The 19,783-nt window shown below is 40.8% G+C and overlaps 2 protein-coding genes and 1 pseudogene across 3 annotated transcripts in view; 1 reads left to right on the forward strand and 2 right to left on the reverse strand.

Moving 5' to 3' along the window:
* Positions 1 to 19,783, forward strand: part of LOC133641118 (protein eva-1 homolog C) — a 432,473-nt gene that overhangs the window by 24,129 nt on the left and 388,561 nt on the right. The gene's annotated exons all lie outside the window — the stretch shown is intronic.
* Positions 824 to 18,808, reverse strand: mrpl19 (mitochondrial ribosomal protein L19). Of its 2 annotated transcripts, XR_009824186.1 has the most exons (7): positions 18,668 to 18,808; positions 18,383 to 18,506; positions 10,790 to 10,908; positions 7,496 to 7,630; positions 7,233 to 7,414; positions 1,971 to 2,260; positions 824 to 972 (listed from the first exon to the last, which is right to left on the reverse strand). XR_009824186.1 is itself a non-coding variant. In XM_062034029.1 (6 exons), exons 1-6 carry the CDS (start codon positions 18,744 to 18,746, stop codon positions 2,027 to 2,029), a joined length of 873 nt encoding a protein of 290 aa, XP_061890013.1. In that variant the 5' UTR covers positions 18,747 to 18,808; the 3' UTR covers positions 1,906 to 2,026. The 2 variants fall into 2 exon arrangements, 1 of the variants encoding a protein (XP_061890013.1); XM_062034029.1 differs by lacking the exon at positions 824 to 972 and having other exon boundaries at positions 1,906 to 2,260.
* Positions 16,490 to 18,300, reverse strand: LOC133640551 (transcriptional activator protein Pur-alpha-like; annotated as a pseudogene).

Raw genomic sequence — 19,783 nt, forward strand, 5'->3', positions numbered from 1 at the left:
GTCACCCTCAGTGTGACCTGTATGGCTGTTGACCAAGTATGCCTTGCATTCACTTGTGTGTGTGTAAAAGCCGCATATATTATGTGACTGGGCCGGGTTCGAATGGAGGAAAAGCGGACGTGACGACAGGTTGTAGAGGACGCTAAAGGCAGTGCCTTTAAGGCACGCCCCCAATATTGTTGTCCGGGTGGAAATCGGGAGAATGGTCGGCCCGGGAGAATTTCAGGAGGGGCACTGAAATTCGGGAGGGTTGGCAAGTATGCCCTACGTCCGTGTTTTACTGAATATATACCGCTGTACAGCAGTGTTTTAAAAAGTTATTAATTTTACTTTTTGAAACCGATAATTTCCGATATTACATTTAAAAGCATTTATCGGTAGGTATTCAATATTATCGGACATCTCTAGTGTGCATGTATGAATAGATGGTTTACTTCTGCGTTTAAATGCTGTGACAGATGTTTTTGTACAGACTATGTATATATGTGAATGGACAGACCTATGCTTACACTGTTTTAGTATGCAAGTGGACACCCAAAAGTTTATGTCGATAAACATTTACATTGTGTACAAACTGTACATACACATGTTCAGACAGTGCAAATGGTAAATGATGTTATTCTGTGTAAAAGTGAATGGACAGTAAAGTGATCATGTTGGCTTTGATGCACACAAGCGAGAAGCTTTTAAGGTCCAGAAAGTAGCAGTTTTACATACCAGAGTGATGTAGGTTTGTTTGTGTCAAACAGACCTGCATGCTCCGCCCACCGGTCCCACGGGCGAGCATGAATGGAGCGTATCTGGTTTCCTGACAAGACAGGCCAATCCAGACGTTTGCAGTTGCCGTTGTTGGGAGGTGTCCGTCTGTGAATGCTGATATGATAGCCTGTCTCTGAGCTGTAGTTGTGTGTGTGTTTGATCTACTTTCCCAGCCAGGGGCTTTAACTTCACTCCAGGTGCACAGAAGTCAACCTGAGGGCACGAGAGAAACATACAGTTGAGATCTAGCTCTCCTCCCCACACACAGGAACTGTCCTTGAAGCACTAACTGTGTGCTTTAAACTGGTTTGCCAGTTGCGGTATGCTTATGGAGAAACTCGGCATGTTGCAGGATAAACATCCCCCGTTCCTGCCTCTGCACGTGAACATGGGGGTGGGGGGATAAAGCGAGATGGTGGTGGAGTGACTGCTGGGTGATTTACTGTACACAAAAGCAGCTGCAGCTCCAAAGAGTTCATTTCTAGGCAGTTCGACAGGTGGATATTTAGGGGGAAAACATTCCTCGATGGGCTGAAAAAGAGATTTTGTGTACATTGATGCTAAAAGTGGTTTAAAGACGTTAACGGTCACTCAGAACACTTGATCACGACTCCTCATGGATCTCTCCATCTGTGTGGTCCATAATGAGGTGGTCAACATCTGCTCCTCCAGTATTAAAGGCCATTTTGTCTTCATATCATCCTGTTAGATAGAGACATTCGAGGGCAGGGACTCGTTCAGTGTGTTTATCCACACATTAGCTCAGGGCAGACATAACATAAGGAGGGAAAGTGTTTTTATACCAGCTGAGCGACGCGCTAACATACCTTCTCAACACCACAATTTTCCATCCACAACAGTAAAACCCTACTGGGTGTCCTTGGTGCGTTTTCTCTGAATACCATGCTTATATGTAGTCAAATCTGCATCTTATGCTGAAAGGTTCCTTTTATGGTTTAATGCCTATGGAGAGCACTAAGCTTACTTTGTTTATTCAACTGCAAAAATGTGGCAAGAGTTTCCCTGCAAATACAGAGGCTTGGTTATGCAACTGCTTGATGAATCCATCATACGAAGGGAAACAATACCATCTAGTGTCTGGGTTACATTACTACATGTGTGCAAACAAACGAATGCAAGTATTGGTACACTGTGAAGTGGCATTTATTGGTCTCAGCAGTGAGTTCTGCATTGAAAATTGAAAAACTGACCATAGTCCGGCCATGTCCATGAAGTCATGTATCTCCAGGAGACGGATTTTTGCATCTTAGGCTGCTTTCAACTTAGTCATCTCCTCCTGGATCTCACTGTAAATCTCCTTCTCCAGCTTGGACGTGTCGTACTCCTTCAACATGTCGTACTCCTGCCAAGGCCTCGCCCACTTCTGAGCTTCCTCCATCTTCGCTGGGGAGATGCACTTGTCGAAGGCTATGCCCTGGACTTTGTACTTGGGGTGCTCCCAGTGTTTGGACCATGGTCTTGGTCGCATTTTAACTTTATGCTGGGTGGAGGAAGAATGAAGATGTGAAAGATATCATATGATGGATTTTCTAGACATGACAGTGACTGTAAGAAAGTAGCCACTAAAAAGTCAGTCCCTCCAGGGCTTTGCAGGCTTTTATTTTGTGTTTATTGCGCCCTGAATTTGCAAGTCGCAGCAAATGTTCAAATGTGTTGAAGCTCTTTGAATAGGGCATGATTTAACCAATGTTTAATCTGTTTTTTTTTTTTACTTTTAAGCACTTAAAGGGGAACTGCAATTTTGGGGGGAAATTTGCCAATCATTTACAATCCTTATGTAAGAACATGTATGTTTTTTTTGTGTTTTTTTTATGTATTCGAAATGGTAAATAAATGCGATCAAAAGTCTGCTTACAATGGAGCCTAAGGAAGTCGCTCTATTCTGCCTACAATGCAATTACAACACATTCATTATGGTTTCATATACACACTATAAGTATATATGTAATGTAGTAAAAGGCACACATATAACATTTATATTGACAAGCGGTAGAAAATGGATGGATGGATTACCGTATTTTTCAGACTATAAGTCGCTCCGGAGTATAAATCGCACCGGCCGAAAATGCATAATAAAGAAGGGAAAAACATATATACCGTATTTTTCGGACTATAAGTTGCAGTTTTTTTCATAGTTTGGCCGGGTTCCAGTGCAACTCATGTTTTTTTCCTTTTTTATTATGCATTTTCGGCAGGTGCGACTTATACTCCGAAAAATACGGTAAGTCGCACTAGAGTATAAGTCGCATTTTTTGGGGCAATTTATTTGATAAAACCCAACACCAAGAATAGACATTTGAAAGGCAATTTAAAATAAGCAAAGAATAGTGAACAACAGGCTGAATAAGTGTACGTTATATGAGGCATAAATAACCAACTGAGAACGTGCCTGGTATGTTAATGTAACATATTATGGTAAGAGTCATTCAAATAACTATAACATATAGAACATGCTATACGTTTACCAAACAATCTGTCACTCCTAATCGCTAAATCCCTTGAAATCTTATACGTCTAGTCTCTTACGTGAATGAGCTAAATAATATTATTTGATATTTTACGGTAATGTGTTAATAATTTCACACACAAGTCGCTCCTGAGTATAAGTCGCAACCCCGGCCAAACTGAAAAAAATGACTTATAGTCCGAAAAATACGGTATGTATTTTGATCATACACTGCACATTAACATAAAAAACACATTGACGTTGGCTTTTTTTTTTCTTCTAACATCACTGATTACTCAGTGCAGATTTCATGAGAGCCAACGAACATAAAACATCCCCTACTGTACAATGTCTGCTGTCATTAGAATGTGGATTGATAGAATCTTGTTATATTCCTGTTTTAGATGTAGAATGACTCTTAATCCTTGCAAAGAAAAAAGGGTGCAACCAAGCGTCTTTTCTTGTTGTTCTCGCCATTTCCAGGTCTGAATTGGCTGTCAGAGTGTACAAACTTGTCGGAATACGTCCTCGTCTTTCTACTATCCAAGTGAGAGGCATGCTTTATGATCAACAATTAACTTCCATAAGCAATGAAGCAGCATTTATCACCCGATGTAAATATAGACACACAAGCTTGGATCACGGCACCGCGAAAATAGTTTTTCTGCATTAGCACTTATAATAACAATATCAATCATACTTGGATAATGTTGAAGTGACGAAATGTAGATGGAGTATTGTTGGCAGTTTTTGGATTGGTATTTTTTGGGTTTTATGGGCAAAATACAGGAGCTACAATTGGCTCCGATGTAGGCGGCATTTTTTTTTTTTTGAGTTAGAATGCAAAAAAAATACATCAGACGTCATGTCTCTCATAATGATTGTGAACTATAGGCAAAATTCTAAAAATGGTGCAGTTCCACTTTAATTTGACAAATGTGTTTGAGAAAACCATTTTACACAACAGACATTATTTCTACACCTTTTGTTTTTGTTTTTCTAACATGAAAGAGAAGAGGTTTGACAACACCCATAGAAGAGGAACTGGCCCTTACTGTGACATTAGTATTCCTGTCCAGGCTGCCAGAGCAAAGTTTAGTTTTTTAGTGAAGAGGCTAACCTCCCAAGCACAAGTCACAAACACTTTCTTGAACAATGCCATCCATCCATCCATTTTCTACCACTTGTCCCTGTCGGGGTCGCGGGGGGTGCTGGAGCCTATCGCACTAGGGCGGAAGGCGGGGTGCACCCTGAACAAATGGTTACACTATTTTTTCAAGTTTCCGCAGTACAGTGGTTCACTTTTATAGGTAAAGAAAAACGTGATTTGGCAGCTAGGAACGTTAAAATGTATTTAAAACATTGCCTTCATAATATGTTATAAATTTGGCCTACAATGGAGCAAATTTTACAGGGACAAGCGAACAAACGCGTCTTTAATGTAGCGTTATCTTTTTTTATGTACATTTCTACCCTCAAAACAATCAAAAAGGTAATTTTCTGCAGATTTTCACAATTTCCAGATGTTGTTCTGTAACAAATTCCTCCATTAAATTTGATCTGATTGCTTTTAAACTTTACCCAGACAGATTAGACATATTGAGGATGCTAAATTTCGAAGTTGTTCCGGTTTTCATTATAGGACGTGGGTGAAGGATTGTGACTAAGGTTATCCAAAAGTCACAACTTTATCGTAGAACAGGTGTTGTTAAATTTAAACACAACTATTTAGCCTGAGAAAATAAATCAATCAATCTAAAGATTTTACGTTAAGAAAACTGGCAGCTCAGTCACCAGAATTTAACATAAAATGTAAGGTGGTTTTTACACCAAATTACTGCAATTTAAAAAAACTGTACCACTGTTGTTCTTACGTTAAAATTCTGGTGACAGAACTGCCAGGTTTTTTCAGTAAAATTAGAGATGTCCGATAATATCGGACTGCCGATATTATCGGCCGATAAATGCTTTAAAATGTGATATCGGAAATTATCGGTTTCAAAAAGTAAAATGTATGACTTTTTAAAATGCCGCTGTACGGAGTGGTACACGGACGTAGGGAGAACTACAGAGCGCCAATAAACCTTAAAGGCACTGTCTTTGCGTGCCGGCCCAATCACATAATATCTACGGCTTTTCACACACACAAGTGAATGCAAGTCATACTTGGTCAACAGCCATACAGGTCACACTGAGGGTCGCCGTACAAACAACTTTAACTCTGTTACAAATATGCGCCACACTGTGAACCCACACCAAACAAGAATGACAAACACATTTCGGGAGAACATCCGCACCGTAACATAACAAACACAACAGAACAAATACCCAGAACCCCTTGCAGCACTAACTCTTCCGAGACGCTACAATATACACCCCCCGCTACCCCTTCCCCCCAACCACGCCCACCTCAACCTCCTCATGCCGGTAGAGCATGTCCCAAATTCCAAGCTGCTGTTTTGAGGCATGTTAAAAAAAATAATGCACTTTGTGACTTCAATAATAAATATGGCAGTGCCATGTTGGCATTTTTTTCCATAACTTGAGTTGATTTATTTTGGAAAACCTTGTTACATTGTTTAATGCATTCAGCGGGGCATCACAACAAAATTAGGCATAATAATGTGTTAATTCCACGACTGTATATATCGGCATCGGTTGATATTGGAATCGGTAATTAAGGTTTTTACAGTAATAGCTACAGACTTATTTTTTATAGTGTAGCTTTGCAGACATGCCATCAATGATTGTGCATCTTAAAAGCGGTCAGTATGAATATGTATTACATTTGGTAGCTACCCTTTGGCAGCCCAAATTTGGGCCGCGGGCCAGACTTTGGGCACCAACTGGTATAGCTGGAAACTAGAGATGTCCAATAATGGCTTTTTTGCCGATATCCGATATTCCGATATTGTCCAACTCTTAATTACCGATTCCGATATCAACCGATACCGATATATAGAGTCGTGGAATTAACACATTATTATGCTTAATTTTGTTGTGATGCCCCGCTGGATGCATTAAACAATGTAACAAGGTTTTCCAAAATAAATCAACTCAAGTTATGGAAAAAAATGCCAACATGGCACTGCCATATTTATTATTGAAGTCACAAAGTGCATTATTTTTTTTAACATGCCTCAAAACAGCAGCTTGGAATTTGGGACATGCTCTTGGGCGGGGTTTGAGGTGGGGGGTTAGGGGGGGTGTATATTGTAGCGTCCCGGAAGAGTTAGTGCTGCAAGGGGTTCTGGGTACTTGTTCTGTTGTGTTACGGTGCGGATGTTCTCCCCAAATGTTTGTCATTCTTGTTTGGTGTGGGTTCACAGTGTGGCGCATATTTGTAACAGTGTTTAAGTTATTTATACGGCCACCCTCAGTGTGACCTGTATGGCTTTTGACCAAGTATGCCTTGCAATCACTTGTGTGTGTGAAAAGCCGTAGATATTATGTGACTGGGCCGGCACGCAAAGGCAGTGCCTTTAAGGTTTATTGGCGCTCTATACTTCTCACTACGTCCGTGTACACAGCGGCGTTTTAAAAAGTCATAAATTTTACTTTTTGAAACCGATACCGATAATTTTTAAACCGATACCGATAATTTCCAATATTACATTTTAAAGCATTTATCGGCCGATATTATCAGCAGTCCGATATTATCGGACATCTACTGGAAACATTTTACAACAGAGAGTAACCAGCTGTTAACAGTAAATTAGCAAGTAAATTAATAATCATTTTGAGGAGCAGCCAAATTAGGAGCCTTTGTAAGCCATTTTTAAATAGTTGTATTATCATTTACATACCAAATAACATATTGTGATATATATTGTTATTGCAAGAGGCTGAAATACGTATTGCTCATCCCTACTGCACAGTAATCAATGTTTTGAGATTGTGACAGTTTGATTGTGGAACAGATAATTTCTATTTCCATTATTTACTATGGGAAACATGGAGTCTAAATCCAGGCAAATCTAATATGTACTTTAGTTTGCTGTCTCACCGTGTTAACCGGTACTTCTCCAGCCGGCGAGAAGGGAGTCGGCTTCATGTTCGGATCCACGGTGCTGTACATGGGAAGGGCGTCCCTCAGGTACATCAGGTTGTCATCCAGCCGCTTCTCCAGCTTCAACACCTGGATCTCCTGAATGCGTGGGTTGTACAGCTCATAGCAGATCTCCACACCTACACCGTGCAAGCAGGCCATTAGCATTCACACTTTGTATTTTGAGGGGAAAAAAGAAGAAAGTAGAGAAATGAAGACACCTTGATTATTGATGATGTTCCTCAGGACAAATGTACCTCCAAGACCTTTTCCCCCTCTTTGGATGCATAGGCCAACAAAGCGGTTTGTTTTACCACTGGCATTGGGGTCAGACATGGTCACGGCAAGAATGCTGCCTGAAAAAAATATTTAAAAAACAATACAGTACAGATAGTGATAGGCAGTAACATGCTATAAGTAGCGACTATCTGCAATAATTTCTAGGCCAATATATCATCAAGCAAAAATGATTGGCCCAGGTCTAGATACGAGCCAAAAAATCAAATTTTGGAATAGAATTGATCCCCATACGTTATCAAAAAAAAAAAGAGAAAGATTTGTCGAGTGATCTCTAGGATTATCCGTCGGTCAAGTTCCCAGACATGTAAAACTATCTGGTGATACAGATGTCATTCTACACGGCAAACCAGATGAAAACTTAGAAAAGCATGGAGGCCTACAACTTCTTTGTGTGTGGCTGGGTCAAGGGAATTGATATCAAGACTGTAGCGACTCCGAATCGGCCTGTCGTTTGAAATTAAAAAACTTGCGTTTAGTACTTGTCTGTATCCCCAGTAAGCACACACAATTCCGAGATGCTATGTCGTGAATGATTTATTGAAGTAACAGACCGGACAAAAAGAAACCTGCTCAGTTCGTCTGTAGCCGGCATGTAGTGGAAGTCGGGCTGGGCGATATACCAGTGCTGTAGTTAATACTGGTATATTTTAGAAAGCGGTATATATTTGATACAATACAGCCATACTGGCAGACCTGCAGACGTTTAAACATGTCCTTTAAACCAGGGCACTTTATTTCACATTTTGTTCTTTTGTGTTTTTGTTAGCTGAAGAATTGAGCATAGATAATGGTGGAAATATTTAGTTATGTATATATTTAGTTATTAGCGACAGTGCTAGCACAGTTTAGGGAAGTTCTCTGTGTTTAATTGAGCTTTAAGGTAGGCCTTATGGTGGTATTGTGTTTATATATATGAGTTCACATGTGTACTTGAGTGTTAATGATGAAATGTTGATATTTAAGACATTTCACATTGCTCCTACATTTATCCAGTACGTTACTATGGATACAAATGCCCTGAGGAAAAATATCCCGGCAATGCTTAAAATGACCAAAATATGTTAAATATTGTATATGTAAAAACTAGTTTTGTTATAAATTAGGGATGTCCGATAATATCGGACTGCCGATACTATCTGTCGATAAATGCTTTAAAATGTAATATCGGAAATTATCGGTATCTGTTTCAAAATGATCGGTATCTGTTTCAAAAAGTAAAATGTATGACTTTTTAAAACGCCAATAAACCTTAAAGGCACTTCCTTTGCGTGCCGGCCCAGTCACATAATATCTACGGCTTTTCACACACACAAGTGAATGCAATGCATACTTGGTCAACAGCCATACAGGTCACACTGAGGGTGGGCATATAAACAACTTTAACACTGTTACAAATATGTGCCACACTCTGAACCAACACCAAACAAGAATGACAAACACATTTCGGGAGAACATCCGCACCGTAACACAACATAATCACAACAGAACAAAGACCCAGCACTAACTCTTCCGGGACGCTACAAAATACACCCCCCGCTACAACCCCGCCCACCTCAACCTCCTCATGCTCTCTTAGGGAGAGCATGTCCCAAATTCCAAGCTGCTGTTTTGAGGCATGTTAAAAAAATAATGCACTTTGTGACTTCAATAATAAATATGGCAGTGCCATGTTGGCATTTTTTTCCATAACTTGAGTTGATTTATTTTGGAAAACCTTGTTACATTTTTTAATAACTCCAGCGGGGCATCACAACAAAATTAGGCATAATAATGTGTTAATTCCACGACTGTATATATCGGTATCGGTTGATATCGGAATAGGTAATTAAGAGTTGGACAATATCGGAATATCGGATATCGACAAAAAAGCCATTATCGGACATCTCTATTATGAATGTATTGTTATAATTGTGTCTGTTCTACATTATATATAGACTTGCAAAATGTACAAAAAATGTTGATAGGAGAGTTTTTAATTTTTTTTAGAGGGCTTTGAAGGCTACAAAAGTGACTCCGTTAGTCGCATCTTTCAAGCGTTCAAAGACGTTGGTTCTTGTCGCTCATATGATTGTGAACGATAGGCAAAATTCCCCCAAAATTGCAGGTCCAGGGCTCGAATTTAACCACGGCAACTGCGGCAAAAGTCGGGACCGCCCTGTCATTTGTCGTAATGCCCTAAAAAATTGACCAACATCCGCGGCAAGAACATGCCGTGACCGCCCTTGACCTTTTACTTGTTAATGGGCAAGGGATGAACAGTAAACCGTATAATGATAATTTGCGATAAAATTCCCGATGGTTAGTAATACGTCTAATTTTTTAATTACCGAAACCCCGCCATTTATTAATGCATTTTAGGCAACCCGAAGTCAGGCGCATGTGCACTAGCATAGTTTGACTTGATAATCATGGCGGACCAACGACACAGACTTTGCTTGGGTGATTTCCCCTCGGAGTAAACGGAGCCAAGTGCTTGGTTTAATGTCATTTTACCCTTGCTTCCCGCCGTGTGTTTAAGGGCGCACTGCTGTGTTTAGATGGAGACAAGTGTGGACAATATTGGAGACAGACGCACTTTTCCCCACACTAAAAGTATACAGCGAAGGAGAAAACTATTTGATGTTACTTTTATTTTGTCAATAGAGCGTCCATCAGCTGCTGTGACTAAGAGTTAATGAGATGAGGAAACATGCAGCAGGTGATGTGTCGTGAACATTGTCACAACTCATTTATAAAGACTTTAGATTGTTTACTGGGATGTTCACTCGTCCCTTTTTTAACTGCAAACTGTATCAGTGTTCAAATAACATCAATACTCGCTCATATGACATATTTCTGCTCAAACTCTTAATGGATATGTCCCGATACATCATCTACATGTACATAACTTAAATAATAATTATAAAATAAATAAAAAACCTCCCTCTATCAAAATGTAACAATACAGATAAAGGCATCATAAAAATGACAAAAATATATAACGTATGCATGCATATGCTTTGGAGCCCCTGCCTCGAAAGAAAATAATGTTTGCCTTGGTGCTCTAAAATATGAGCCCTCCTTTAGGGCAACACCTTAACTTGACCTTAAAAAGTTAAAATTTGAGGCCTGCAGTTCCCCTTTAACACAGTGTAACTAGGAGCTTAACTTACTACATTTTCCAAGTAGTTTGCCCATCACTGTGTGCAGACATCCTGCTGGTCTGAGTGACTTACCCACGTAGAATTCCGGAAGTTCAATCACGCTCCTCCTGCGGACCATGTCTTTCCTCTCCATGTAAAACTTCAGCCGGTCTGTCCTTTGGCGAGGCGGGATAAACTCCGGGCTCAGGAACCTAACATTTATGACAAAACAGACACACAATTCAAGTTGGAGTCTGTTAGTGTTAGCATGTGCTTGTAGCGTTAGCATGTGTCTATTAGCGTTAGCATGTGTTAGTAGTGTTAGCATGTGTTTGTAGCATTAGCATGTATTTGTAGCATTAGCATGTGTCTATTAGCATTAGCATGTGTTAGTAGTGTTAGCATGTGTTTGTAGCGTTAGCATGTGTTAGTAGTGTTAGCATGTGTTTATAGCGTTAGCATGTGTTTGTAGCGTTAGCATGTGTTTCTTAGCGTAAGCATGTGTTTGTAGTTGTTAAAAGTGTTTGTAGCGTTAGCATTAAGGCTGAAATGACGCGTCGACGTAGTCGACGTCATCGGTTACGTAAATACGTCGACGCCGTTTTTGTGCGTCGACGCGTCGCATAATGACGGCACACTACCGTCATGGCGAAGCGCAAAGCAGACGATCAAAGAATACGATGCGAGCGGTGCGAGCGAGGGGGGAAAAGCATGCCAAAAGTGGTCAAAAGTGTGGGAGTATTTCAATAAACGGCCTAATAATGTTGTTGTATGCACACTGTGTCGAGCGGAAATGGCCTATCATAGCAGCACAACGGCTATGAACGAACATTTGAAAAGAAAACCATCAACTAGTCAATCGTCCGCGCGAGCATACGTTGTCATCATTACACAAAAACATGAATGTGTCATTTGTATCTGCTAGGGGTGTAACGGTACGTGTTTTGTATTGAACCGTTTCGGTACGGGGCTTTCGGTTCGGCACGGGGGTGTACCGAACGAGTTTCTAAGCTAAAGCTAAAGTCTTAACAAGCTGCTTTGCTCCGTCTGCCTCTGTCTCAGCACGCAGCATTGTCCCACCCACACAACCATCTGATTGGTACACACGCAGCATTGTCCCACCCACACAACCATCTGATTGGTACACACAAAGCATTATCAGCCAATCAGCAGTGCGTATTCAGAGCGCATGTAGTCAGCGCTTCAGTGTCGAGCAGATAGGTGTTTAGCAGGTGAGCATCAGGCAGTGGACTCTCCCCAAATGATAATAAACACCTCCCAGTCAACTACTAGTAACATCACTATGAGCCCGTTGACCTTCTAGAAACTTAAACTGCAGCTCAGCTCACTCGCAATCCTGGCTTGAGGTGAAGGCTAATTAGCTCTCAGTTCCAGCCACATCGACCCCTTCAGAGCACCTATTTTCAGCTGCTGGGAATATTGTAAACAAGAAAAGAACCAAAGCATGTAGACATGCTAACCTTTCTTCATTACAACTGTTAGACACTCACTGGAATGAGTAGAATTGGTTATTGTGTACTGTGTTGGACTGGATGTTTATTTTGCACATTTTAAAAGCAATACTTAATGTTTACAGTGCTCCAGAATATTTAGATTGGCACTTTTTTGTATTGGATGTTTATCTTTATTTTTGCACATTTTAGCAAATAAGCAATACTTTCACTTTTGTTGAAATGTTTACACTGTTGTTACAGAATATTTCGTTTTGCACTTTTTTGTATTGGATGTTTATCTTTATTTATGCACATTTTAAAGCAAAATAAGCAATACTTTTACTTTTGAAATGCTTATACTATTGCAGAATATTAAGATTTGCACTGGATGTTGACTTTTATATTTGCACATTAAAAAGCAAATAAGCTACTTTTAATTTTATTAAATGTTAAAAGTTTTAAATGTTTACATTGTTACAGAATATTTAGTCATGTTGTTGTCAATGTTGACTGAGTGGCCATACTTCTTTTTTTTTGTAAATAAAAGCCATGCCTTTTGAAAAAACGGGCCTACATTTATTTTTTCATCTTCATTTTGAATAAAAAAATAATCGGTAAAAGGAAAAATAATCTAAAGATTAATCGAAAAAATAATCTATAGATTAACCGATGAATCGAAAAAATAATCTATAGATTAATCGATAAAAAAATAATCGTTAGCTGCAGCCTTAGTTAGCATGTGCTTATTTCGTTAGCATGTGCTTGTAGCGTTAGCATGTGTTTGTAATGATAGCATGTGTTAGTAGTGATAGCATGTGTTTGTAGCATTAGCATGTGTCTATTAATGTTAGCATGTGTTTTTAGCATTAGCATGTGTTTATAGTGTTAGCATGTGTTTGTAGCGTTAGCATGTGTTTGTAGTTGTTAAAATGTGTTTGTAGCGTTAGCATGTGTCTATTAGTGTTAACATGTGTTTTTTAGCGTTAGCATGTGTTTGTAGTGATAGCATGTGTTAGTAGCGTTAGCAAATGTTTGTAGCGTTAGCATGTGTCTATTAGTGTTAACATGTGTTAGTAGCGTTAACATGTGTTTGTAGCGTTAGCATGTGTTAGTAGCGTTAGCATGTGTTTGTAGTGTTAGCATGTGTTTGTAGCGTTAGTATGTGTCTGTAGCGTTAGCATGTGTCTATTAGTGTTAGCATGTGTTTTAGCGTTAGCATGTGTTTGTAGTGTTAGCATGTGTTTGTAGCGTTAGCATGTGTCTGTAGCGTTACCATGTGTCTATTAGTGTTAGCATGTGTTTTTAGCGTTAGTATGTGTTTATAGTGTTAGCATGTGTTTGTAGCGTTAGCATGTGTTTGTAGTTGTTAAAATGTGTTTGTAGCGTTAGCATGTGTCTATTAGTGTTAACATGTGTTTTTTAGCATTAGTGTAGTAGAATTTCTGACCTTTGACCTATAGTTCATGTCTGTCAAAAATGTATGCTCATTTTGATTTCTCTTCCTCTTCTGTGGGACAAAAGTGAACTTTAAGTCGTGCCAACCTGTCTAGTGAATGTGTTGACTGTCTAAAAGATTGGAGTTGTTATGGAACAGATAGGGAAAACAAAATAAGACATTGACGCACTAACAAGAGAGATAAGAAAGGGATAAAGCCAAACGAAGTGAGTGTTTTGGGCACCACCATCTTCTTTTTCATGGTGACGGGCGCGCCCGGGGGGGAAACTTTCTGTGTGCTAGACAACTCAACCCAACCATTGTACCATTTGATTATGAGTAAAATAAAACTCTTGTGTTAAATCTACTTTGGTTCTCATTGACAACCTGGACTTTCCACTACAAAATTGGCGTCACGAACAGGATGGTCCAGAACTCTGCAAATCAACATCCGATCCGGCTTCTCTCTCAGGCAGACAACGCTTGCACGCGCGCATCTAATAAAAGGTAAGCTATTTTGCTTATTGTGTAAAAGTTGTCTGTCTGAAGAGAAACGGGATCGGTAAGATGAAAACTGAAATTTTTTTTCATAAAAGATAGTTCTCCAAAAACAACCTAGACTGAGGCATGTGTTGGTTGGTTTGAGTTGTTTTATATGTGATCATTTGTCTGTGTGTTTGTTGAAAACTTGTAATCTCTTGTTTTTAACAAATGGGGATTGTTGATAGAATTTTGGTGGTTTGGAGTGTAGAAGCATAGACGATGTGAGACGAAAAATTTCTTTTCTGCAAGTACATGGTTAGCCGGAGTTGGACACAGCGAAATTCAAGGCAAGGTTGGCTAAACTGATGTGACATTTGGCCCACACAAATTTATGACGTCTATGAAGGTCCTACGTATCTGTCTATGTGGAAGCTGCAGCCGGGTAAAAAGCCTGATATAAGGTGATCGTTCAGTGACTCCGGTAAAGGAGATCAACTGAGCCAAGTTGTCACGAATTTGGAAATTTGCTGCAGTATAGATGGATAGAGTAAGGGCTCCATATGGTAGAGCCTTGGTGAAACTATATGGACTGACCAGACACGATGTACTGTAGAAATTGAAGGGTGATTCCTGGTAATTCTACAGCGCCTTAGGCTGTTATCCGTGTTGGTCAGGAAGGAAAAGCAGGATTTGCTCCGCTGAATGGGTTAATCGCCATTATATGAGACGGCCGATTCCACAAAAGCACGCGTGCATTAGTTGTTTATATTGGTCCGGACCAGGGGGGAGTGTTTTGTGGGATAAAAATGTGTGTTTTTAAATGTATATATATATATCTGCGTATTTTAATAACTTTTGTGTAGCACCTGGTTTCTTATCTGTTTTAATTCTCCCTCATGCTTTTGTGAGAGTTCCCTAACGCTTTTTTCGCACCCACGCTGATCTGCAAGAGCTGGGAAATTGTTGGTTATGTGTGTGCATGTGAGAAAATAGACAAAGTTATGTACAGAAAACACATGAGTGAATGATCCATCCATATAATTATTTTCTTTCGCTTATCAAGAGGTTGGATCGCGGAGGCAGCAGCCTAAGCAGGGAGGCTCCCCCTCGTGGGCGCTGCGAGCTAATTCCAGGCATTTGAATTTGTTTTTAACTATACTGGTGATTGTGACTGTGCGATATTACAGTTGTTTTAATTTACCAGCTCTTGCTCGCTGGTAAATTCTCTGTGTGTGAGTGACTGTGTGACGCATATAAAAAAAAAGAGCTGGGAGACATTTTGAGATAAGAGTGTGTGCGTGTGACGAGGCTGTGTGAATGACAGCTGCATGAGGCATTGGTTCGAAGAGGAGTGACACTGATAGCTAGGTTAGCATTGTGTTAGCATAGCATTGAGCTAGGTTAGCATTGTGTTGGCATAGCAGCCACTCCAGATTCCCTTGCACTCGCTAAGAGGGGCACGGTCAAAGCCGATCCAGGACCAACACCCGATACCTGACTGGAAGGAACCGAGAGGAGAGACAACACCTTGCCAGCGATGACGAGAACAACTAACGTTGCCAGCCAATATGTCCACCGGGACTCCAGCAGCTGTGGAAAGAAGTGTCGGGAGTGCCGAAGCAGCGAGGAGGCGTTGAAGCAAGCCGAGGGCCTGGACCAAAGCCCCAACGCCCCATACTTTGCCCCGCCTTCCCCAAAGCCCCATACTTTTCCCCAATTTCGGCCAGCACGGACATGCCATTAAACAGTCTGCCCAATGGACTGAACCACACCCCAAGAAGAGACAGAGACAGACTGTTTGAGTGGATCTCTTTCTTCACCAAGGCAGCCAAAAGCCCAACGAGGTGTCGGCAGGCCACCAGCCTGAGGCACCACCGAGCCATCCATACGAGCACTAATCGAACATGGACTCATACGAAATTCAGTTGTGTGTACAAAATCAATTGGTAACTACATTCATTGCAAATGCCGGGAAAAATAATAATGCAACAGCTTACAGTCATAAGTCTATATTAATTCTAAACCAGATCTTGTTTGATTCATTATTAATGTGAAAATACATCTTGAATAAGCATATATATATTCATCTAATTATGTTCATGATCAAAGTATTTTGGTATTACGTTACTAACTCAAAGGGTAGGCCACTAATTGTGTTCTGTGAGATGGTTTTACTGCAGGCTGGTAACAGCGATCGCTCTGAAGGAGGGTCATAGACGGAATTTTTGCCTCGTATAAAAACATTGAGGTTTTTGCCTCTATCTGCGGTAGAGATTTAATTTAGTGGTCTATATCAGAAATTGTTTTGGTCCAGGGTCTTAAGACCCTGGAAGGCGGGTATGTAGTAGAATTTCTGACCTTTGACCTATAGTTCATGTCTGTCAAAAATGTATGCTCATTTTGATTTCTCTTCCTCTTCTGTGGGACAAAAGTGAACTTTAAGTCGTGCCAACCTGTCTAGTGAATGTGTTGACTGTCTAAAAGATTGGAGTTGTTATGGAACAGATAGGGAAAACAAAATAAGACATTGACGCACTAACAAGAGAGATAAGAAAGGGATAAAGCCAAACGAAGTGAGTGTTTTGGGCACCACCATCTTCTTTTTCATGGTGACGGGCGCGCCCGGGGGGGAAACTTTCTGTGTGCTAGACAACTCAACCCAACCATTGTACCATTTGATTATGAGTAAAATAAAACTCTTGTGTTAAATCTACTTTGGTTCTCATTGACAACCTGGACTTTCCACTACATTAGCATGTGTTTGTAGTGATAGCATGTGTTAGTAGCGTTAGCATATGTTTGTAGCATTAGCATGTGTCTATGGGTGAGGGCGGACCTACGTCACTTCCGCCTACCAATCCCCTAGCAACCGGGAATTCGTTGAAAACAAACCAGCTCACAGCGAACACAGCATTGACAGAAAAAGCATTTAACGAGCGTTGTGGCTTGGAAGTCTGCGTTAAATCCTTCATTTACGCATTTTTACTTATTGGCATATCGTGTGAAAAAACGAAAATATATTATTTGCGTCAGACTCGTCTCAGTGAACTTTAAAGCTTCTCAGGCTTAGCTTAGCTTGCTAGTTAGCTTAGCCCGCGCGCTACTAAGAAACAGACGCGGAAGTTATCAACAACTTTGTGTGAACACGCCGTACTTGTTGGAGCCCACGTCGAAGAAGAAGCGCTTGTTGTCCACAGTCATCGACGAGCCCTCCGGCAGCTCCGCGGGCTCCTCGTCCACGCCGTAATCGTCAATAAGTTTGGCCAAAGCGTCGCGGAACGCGATAAGTACCTGCGCCGGGAGCGCGATGGTCTGACCCCAAGCCGGGCCCCCTGTTCACGGTCTGCCGGATCCTCAAGAACCGTCCCCGCTGGTTCTCTTTCAGTTCCATGTAGTACTTCCGATTCTCCCGCACTAGGAACTCGCTTTTCAGGGCCCGCCGCGGCTCATTCTGCACCATGCCCGGGACCCAACTGGGCGTAGTGTTCGATGAAGTCCCCCAAGTAGTCGCGGAACTCGACCGTCACCGACATAGACAGCGTGAGGCGGCTCTTGTTGCCACCGGCCCCGACTTCGGCTATCTTCAAGAAGCGGCGTTCTGCTTGACGTCCAAGTAGATGCGTTTGTTTTGGATGTCAACTCGCTTGGACGTCAGCTCCTGCGTCTCATGCTGGAGGCCGGAAGCCGAGCCCGTCCCTCCCGCTGTAGCGTGCATGGAACCAAAGCCTGGGCCCGTGGCTGCTCCTCCCTGCTCACTTCCACTGTCTCTGTCCGCCATGATGCTGCCTGCCTGCCTGCCGACTTTGGGGGACTCCAGTGAGAACCGTCCTCGTTTTCCCGGTGTAAAGCTGCGAGCCATTTGTCTCGTCTCTGTGGGCTTTTATCACGCTTTGGCAGAACAAAATACAACTTTTGTTTTCCCTGTTTCCGGTTGTGGTTAGCACAACCAAAAACAACACAGTTTTTCGGCATTTTGGAGGCAGAATGACGGGTTTAACCAGCGTAGGTCGACAGGTTAAAGAGTAATGGCAACGGTTTGTTTTCAACGCCAGTCTGGTTGCTATGGCTCGAAGAACCCGTATGTAGCTCAGTTGCCCGGATGTCGGCCCTCACCCATTAGTGTTAACATGTGTTAGTAGCGTTAGCATGTGTTTGTAGCGTTAGCATGTGTTAGTAGCATTAGCATGTGTTTGTAGTGTTAGCAGTTTGTAGCATTAGCATGTGTTTGTAGCGTTAGCATGTAGTTGTTAGCATGTCTTTGCCATGTTAGCTTGTGTTTGTCATGTTAGCATGTGTCTATTAGTGTTAGCATACTTCCGCAAAGCAGCCGCTGTCTGTGTTCTGTCTATGATGACAGGCTTCGACGGAGGGGTAAATTTCGGCGGTTGCTTGCTGGCATCTCCGTCGGCCAGACAACACGTAGACGTGGACAAGAACCCTGGAGAAACAAGTATATGGGAATGACAACTTCATGACTTCGAAGCTATAGCTATCCGCGATAGCAACATTAGCTCACAGTTACCTCGCCAGGGGCACAAAGTACAATGTGCACCCCCATTGCTTATAACACACAATTCCTCACTATAAATATTAACTTACGTTCATGTCGGAGTTGTACTTTTCCGAACAATCTCGCTGAAAAAACACATTTATCGAGCCATTTAGTACAGGCTGCCATCTTTGACCTTCTGTTGTCGCAGATGCGTAAGGAAGCCTGTGAGGAAAACGACGTTGCCAGATGGAAAATGACACGTCATCGTACAATAATCTTTAGTTAGTTTAGTTTATTGTTTCTTCGGACAGTGGTCAACAAAATAAACAAACAGTTTTACGTTCATAAAATGAAAATTAGGAAAATGTGTTATTTTGGGGGAAATTATCGTACATACCAGCAAAACATTACCACAGACTGGTTATAATACAGGTTTGTATTTAATAAAATTAACAGCGCTGTTGAAAAAAAAGGTTGCCAGTGGCAACAGTGCCAAAATAATATTTAATAGGTCAAGTTATCATACATCATTAGATTTTTGGAGTTATTGCTCAAACAAATTGTAAAAAAAAGTATGGCACACACGACAATTATTGTACGTCTGGCAACTTAGACAGTATTATATGAGATTGTAGTTGCAATGTGACATAATGGCCACACGATGGTGACATAGTTTCTTTAAAAACTGACTGTTTTGGATTAGACCTCACGACTGTTCGTGAAAAATATTTTAAAAAAGCAAATTAATACTCGTAATTGGCAAATTTTTAAACATTAAGTATGACATGCTTGAGTTTATTGTGGTATTTTTTGTGTTTTTGGGGTCAATTTTTACCTCTATTTTCTTTTTAGATACAATTCCTCACTATAAATATTAACTTATGTTCATGTCGGAGTTGTACTTTTCCGAACAATCTCGAAGAAAAGACACAATTATCGATGGAAAATGTGACACGTTATCGTACACAAATCTTGAAAATATCTTATTTTGAGGGAAATTATCGTACATACCAGCAAAACATTACCACAGACTGGTTATAATACAGGTTTGTATTTGATAAAATTAACAGCACTGTTGAAAAAAAAGGTTGCCAGTGGCAACAGTGCCAAAAATAGTATTTAAGAGGTCAAGTTATCATACATCATTAGATTTTTGGAGTTATTGCTCAAACAAATGTTAAAAAAAAAAAGTATGGCACACACGGCTATTATTGTACGTCTGG

Source organism: Entelurus aequoreus, linkage group LG23 (assembly GCF_033978785.1).
Source record: "Entelurus aequoreus isolate RoL-2023_Sb linkage group LG23, RoL_Eaeq_v1.1, whole genome shotgun sequence".
NCBI lineage: Eukaryota > Metazoa > Chordata > Actinopteri > Syngnathiformes > Syngnathidae > Entelurus > Entelurus aequoreus.